The sequence below is a fragment of the Lepeophtheirus salmonis genome, chromosome 14 (genome assembly GCF_016086655.4).
Source record: "Lepeophtheirus salmonis chromosome 14, UVic_Lsal_1.4, whole genome shotgun sequence".
Taxonomy (NCBI): domain Eukaryota; kingdom Metazoa; phylum Arthropoda; class Copepoda; order Siphonostomatoida; family Caligidae; genus Lepeophtheirus; species Lepeophtheirus salmonis.
In genome coordinates this window covers 553,422-559,784 of record NC_052144.2, presented here as the reverse complement: position 1 = coordinate 559,784, position 6,363 = coordinate 553,422, and the positions used below count along the sequence as shown (strand labels likewise).

The 6,363-nt window shown below is 33.4% G+C and overlaps 1 protein-coding gene across 1 annotated transcript; it reads left to right on the top strand.

Annotated features, from left to right (window-relative positions):
• The first annotated feature begins 1,053 nt into the window (after positions 1-1,053).
• On the top strand, positions 1,054-2,913 carry LOC121129911 (nuclear receptor subfamily 2 group E member 1). The gene is made up of 3 exons (XM_040725618.2): positions 1,054-1,347; positions 1,437-1,537; positions 1,609-2,913. Exons 1-3 carry the CDS (start codon positions 1,272-1,274, stop codon positions 2,716-2,718), a joined length of 1,287 nt encoding a protein of 428 aa, XP_040581552.1. The 5' UTR covers positions 1,054-1,271; the 3' UTR covers positions 2,719-2,913.
• Positions 2,914-6,363: the final 3,450 nt, after the last annotated feature.

Here is a 6,363-nt window from a genome sequence, read left to right as displayed (position 1 = left end):
AAAAAAAAAATCCCAAAATATGTAAGATTTAAAATCTTTTTAATCAACAAATTCAATTTTTTGTGAAAATCTGTGAATTTTTGAAATTTTTTTCTAGAAAATTTAATTTTCTTTTAAAATTTGAAATTTCTTTTCATAAAAATTAATTTATGTCATGATTTGAAATTTAATTTATGGATTTTTTTCAAAAAAATGACTTTTCCAAAAATAACTTTGATTAAATTATTTTTTTTTTTTAAATCCAAACCCCTTCCCAAAAAAACCAACATAACTCTACCAACGCCCCTAGACTTGTATGCATGACTGAACTGGTACGGATCGGAACTGAACCAACCGGGACAGCAGTCTTCAATCCTAAAAAAGGATCAAGAGAAAATTAGTTGCAAGTCATCATTTTAATATGGGGCTAGTTTTTAGCACCATTTGACGAGTTGCAATCAAATACCATCTGAGGAAAAGTGAAATTCAATTGAACTCAAAGTCTTACAATTTTCCCCCATTCCTTCCCCACATCAATTTATCATATTTCCCCCTCCTTAATGGATATCTATGAGTCTATTATGTGAATAGTATGATCATTCTTCTAACCAGTAGTTTTTATTCAAATTATTACTAGTTGACAAATTATTTACAAAGATTCTCTGTGGTTTTTATGAATACATATAAAAACATTCCTTTACGGATCAAATAAATGTATTTTTATTAATAATATTATTATGTATATAATATAAAAGATTCTTTCCTTACATTCTTGATCCCCTGTTGAGTCAGTTCCTATTACGAAAAGAGAGGGAAAGAGAGAGAAAGAAAAGAAAAAAAAGAGAGAGAAAAAGGCAACTCACTCATAGCTTACTGATTCGAGCCAAGAACTCCTCCTATCCCAGCATCAAAAGTTAACGTCATTTACCGACCAATCTCTGCCTCTCCGCGCTCTCATTGAGTTTTAAAGAACCATGTGCGCAAAGCGCACGCATGGTTTTGTATATAGAACCAAGTGTAGGGAGGGGGGGAAGAGAAAAGAGAATAAGTTGATCCTTTTTGATAAATTAATTTAGTTAAAAATTCACCAAGACATCGTTCACACCTTCCTCATACACACGGAAAAATAATTAGTTACTCATAAATAAAAATTGACTGGAGTGTTTGTTTGATTGATTCAATATTGATTAATAATAATCATCATTATTTGAGTTCTTTTTTTTGACTGTTTCATCCTGGAGATTACAACGAATTCAGTGCCTTCTTCTACGTCGGCGTTCTCAGTGACAAATATGCTATTTCAACCCCAGTTACATTCACCGCCTCACTCATCCCCAGAGTTTGGTGCCAAGTCACAGCAGACTTCAAGTAAGTTTGAGTCCTTTATACAAAATATTCATTCAAATGTAAGGGTTTATTTTTCTGTTTATTAACGGTATTTATTTTTATTTTTTCAGGTCGGATATTGTATGATATCCCTTGTAAAGTTTGTACGGATCATAGCTCCGGAAAACACTATGGCATTTTCGCATGTGATGGCTGTGCAGGATTTTTTAAGGTAAATAAAATAACCCCAAAAAATATATAAAAGCAATTATCTTATTTTTGAATATTTTCTTGTTATTGCAGAGATCAATTCGAAGAAATCGACTCTACGTATGCAAAGCAAAAAGTGAAGGATCCTGCTTGGTGGACAAAACACATAGAAATCAATGTCGAGCCTGCCGCCTAAAAAGATGTGTGGATGTAGGTATGAACAAAGACGCAGTTCAGCACGAGCGAGGACCGCGAAACTCCACACTTCGACGACAAATGAGCCTTTACTTCAAAGAACATTCCAATAACAACACAACCACGGTTTCATCAGAGTCTGGAAGTCCCAGATCCTCCCCACCCATCAATTCTACTCTTCCACAATTTCAAGGAATAGGGGGAGCCTCCGTCTCCTCTTCAAGCTCGCCACCTCTACTCTTTACTAGTCCACACGCAACATCTCCTGGCCTGGATCTTTCTCCGTACTCTAAGCCCCTAATACACTTCCCCCTTCCGCTCAGCTACCCACCCCTACATCATCCACCTCCACCGCCACCAATGCCTGCATTACCATTGCCATTCAACTTTTTCCCATCACCATACGCTCCTCCAACCTTCCACACATCCGGTCTACGCAATCCCGAAAACGTTTCCGAAACGGCAGCTCGGCTCTTATTTATGAACGTCCGTTGGGCACAAAACGTACCAGCCTTCACTTCCCTTCCCTATCGAGATCAAATCCTTCTCCTGGAAGAGTCCTGGAGAGAACTCTTCCTTCTCAGCTCGGCTCAATTCAACCTTCCAGTGGAGCTCGTAGCCTCACAAGATAAATCCATCTCCGTCCTTAGTGAACTTAAAAACTTTCAGGAAGCTATTGCCAAATTCCAGTCAATGCAAGTGGATACCACAGAATTTGCTTGCCTTCGTGCCATTATACTCTTTAAAACCGTCCTTGAAGAAGAAAAGGAGCTTCGTGATACTTCATCCATCACTTCACTCCAGGATCAAGCTCAATTAACGCTTTCAAAGTACATTTCCTCTGCCTACCCAGGACAGCCCATGCGCTTTGGAAAACTCCTTCTTCTTCTTCCAAGTCTTCGATCCGTGTCAGGAAATGTCATTGAAGAACTCTTTTTCAAAAAAACCATAGGACCCATTCCAATTGAACGAATTATCTGCGATATGTATAAAGCTGGACAAATTTAAAAACAACCCCCCCATACCCAAAATATAATGTACTACTTTGTTTTGCTAGTTATTTTATATAATTAATTACATATATTCTTTCACAAACTTTTTTAATATATTAATATATATTTATATCAACCAATACATATATTTAAATCTATTCAAGTCTATCTATGACGTGACATATAATAAAATCAAGGTTTTATTTCGCTACAACATTGTTTCACCCTGTTTTTTTTTACATACATACGTACAACCAGTAGAGGCAGCTGTTTAGTTTTTTTACTCTTAGTCAAATGGTTTTTAATCCTCCTCTTTTTCTTTACTGGGTGCGGCGTTGAAGTCTAAACAGTACATATTTTTTTAATTTAACAAGATATGTGTCTTGTAACCTCTAAAAATGTACAAAAAATATTCGGAGACAGAATTACTCTTATGGGGTCTCCTCCAATTTTCAATGTAGCCCCTTTGGTATCAACCATTGCTTCAAAATACATCATGAGGCCTTGGCGCGTCATTACATGTATTTTTTGGACATATTGGCCCATTGTTGGTCTAGAGCGGTCTTTATGGTCTTAATATGTTGTGCCTAAGTGTACATGCTCTGGACTCTACATGTGACCAGTAGTCGACAGGGCTGGCAGATTTTTTCCCTGCATCAATAATCGTGTGAAGTTTCACGGGAAGGTAAAAGTTCAGACACCATTTTCTTCATCAGTTAAACGTGTATTGAAATTTCAACATGCTCAACATTATTTATGCCCATCTTTAAACAAAACTCTCCATAAACTCTCAATTTGTAAGTTAACCCAGCGTTCATATTTCGACGGTGCACCTAGTAAATATTCAACGCTTGCATTTACTCGTATACGATACTTTATGTAGTTAGTTCATCTAATACGTTCCCTTTACAACCAGAGACAGCGTGAAAGGAAGTTATTTAGTCGAGATTTATATATATATTATATTCCTTTGAGCAGAACGACGGTTGTGCATATGAGCGAAAAAAATACACTAGGGGGCGTCAAATCAATTAACGATTCGCTACTCAGAAATTGAACAGTGAGCATACAAGGGATAAGACGTTGTTTATTTAATGAACAGCGTATTAGAACGTGTGCCTTTGCATATGTAAATATAATATCATCATTTGTGAATTGATTCACCGCTAGAGGGACGTAACATATTTACATCTCACTGTCTTATAATCAAAATGTTATATCTGGACAATTCAAAATATGTATTGCATCTAAATAAAATATTTGGTATATTGAACACATTTCCCATAAATCTTAATTAAACTTCATCAAATGTCTTTAGGAATTAAAAAAAAGACCTAACAAATTCATGGAATACTACTTGAAAAACTGTGATATTATAACTACATAAAACTAATATTAAATAAATCCATACGATATGACAATCAATTTATTGTCTACAATATGAAAGTAAGATTGTATAACAATGTAAAAACATTTTGTTTCATACATATAAGAGTTAAGTTCCTTTTGTTTGTTGCCACCATTTTGACACCAAAAATTTTCATTTATATCAATGCAAATAGGGTATTTATTTATATACATCTTGGTTGTTTAGGCACAGAAAAAAGCCAGTCTGAAACATGATGACGTCACATAAAAACGCTCTGTTAGATTCATGATAAAAATTATTTTTACATATTGTTCAGTAGTGATAACTGAATTTTGAAAATTGGAACCAATATATTTTTCAACTAGACCTACATCGCAGCACAAGTTGTGTGGAATACAATTTCTTCCGTCCGGTTCAGTCTTCACTGTACTGTCAGTCATGTTATTTTTCTATAAATGTTGATAGTGTATTAAGGCAAGAGGATACTTTATTAAAAATATTGCATATGTTAGGCCATCATCAGTAAAGTGCAGGTTATAATATATTCATGTAGGTAGATGTAACAAGGAACCCATACCAATAAATTTGGAAGGTGTAATCGAGAAAGAACTAGGTGTTTTATCTAATTTTTCTGACAAGGGTCGTTAATTCGGACTTTTGAGTACTTGTATGTAAGAAAAAAAAGAAAAAAAGCTGTGATTTTTAGTATTGTTTTTTCTTGAACCCATATCGCATATGTAAAAAGATTGTGTTTTATTCAGTTAGAATGTTTGGCTTCAAAAAATTTCTTAAAAAACATTGCATGTGTCGTACAAACAGTATCTCTGTTTTCCTTATTATACGGTTTGATTTAATTTTTAATTAATTATATTACTAATTATTCTATAAAATATTATAACACTGTCCAAATTTTTGAGAAGTAATAAATATGAACACTACTCTTTAAAATCTATTATCTAGTTTCTGCTTCTCCCCCCCACCCTGATAAATTTTCTAAAATCTGATTGGTTGAAGTCGAATTAGCTCTATTGAGCTATGAACCGTTCCTTACAATCATTGAATAATAATTCGATAGCTCGGAATAGTTGGCGTCAAACTACCAACTGATATTAGGCTCTTTTCTATATATTTGCAGGGGATATATTGCGAGTTACAGTAAAGGTCATGCAAATTATTAGGCCAATTGAGTACAATTTTACTGTTTAACGTTCGAAAATTCAAATATTCAATGTAGAATATACTTAGTTATTTATCATTTTTTTGTTTTAAATTTGTATTTAAGTATTTCTACGCGTTGAAATTACTTTCACTTCAAAAACACGTAAGAGTTGATTATAAAGATTATAAAAAAATGAATTCGTAATTAAATTTATCAACAGATGTACTCATTCGTATATGAATGGATTTTTCTCATTTGTAATAAACAAATCTATAGGAATAAAGATACAAAATCATTTCGGCTGATTTATTTGACGAAAGAGGAACACTTTGGTGAGTTAGGAGATTCACAAGAGAAGATTATGTTGATAATTTGTTCGGTAATCACTCAAAAAATAAATAATCCTTCTGTTCAGATAATTTCCGCAACAAATTAGTTGTATATAGATGTTCAAAATGGATGGTGATAAGAATTGTACTAGTACCACACTCCGCAGAGAAAAGAGAGAGAGAGAGAGAAAGAAAAAAATAACTAGAGGGCGCTTTTCCATATAACAATAAGGCAGCCTTGGCTGTTCCATCACTACAGTTACCGTAAGATATTAAAGAATAAAGTAATTGATATAACAATGTATTTTTCTACTTTCTGGATATTTAATAATAATATCAAGAACAAGAGAAGATTCATGTTATGATGATCCGATGACAAACATTGGATTAGTATAGAAATTGAGAAGGAGCCTTAAAAAGCCAACATCCTGAGAAAAATATCAAAATTATAATATGTACTACTACAGAATCCCAGAAAAAAAAACACAATAATTTGTTTTGTTTCAGCAAAAAGGCTTAGTCTACCGTGTGTCTATGAATGAACAGTTTCTAAAGGATCAAATAGAATATAATTACAGCCTATACAATGAACATTGCCAATAATATCTGTTGTGAGTCAATAATCTTGAATAAAAATCAAGAAAAGAGAAATTTTTCATTTTTACTTTTTAAACACATATAGCTGAATATTTCATAGACTTACTGGTGTCAATTATCATCATTGTATTGAAATTTATGGGATGAGTTAAAAGATACCCAAGAATTTTAACTGTAGTTTGTAAATTTCATTTGATTAAAGAGACT

Bases quoted from the DNA above. Each gene is read 5' to 3' on its own strand.
- LOC121129911 (XM_040725618.2), top strand. From the start codon at position 1,272: ATGCTATTTCAACCCCAGTTACATTCACCGCCTCACTCATCCCCAGAG. The intron at 1,348-1,436 runs GTAAGTTTGAGT...TTATTTTTTCAG, and splicing joins CAAGTCACAGCAGACTTCAA to GTCGGATATTGTATGATATC. The intron at 1,538-1,608 runs GTAAATAAAATA...TTGTTATTGCAG, and splicing joins GCTGTGCAGGATTTTTTAAG to AGATCAATTCGAAGAAATCG.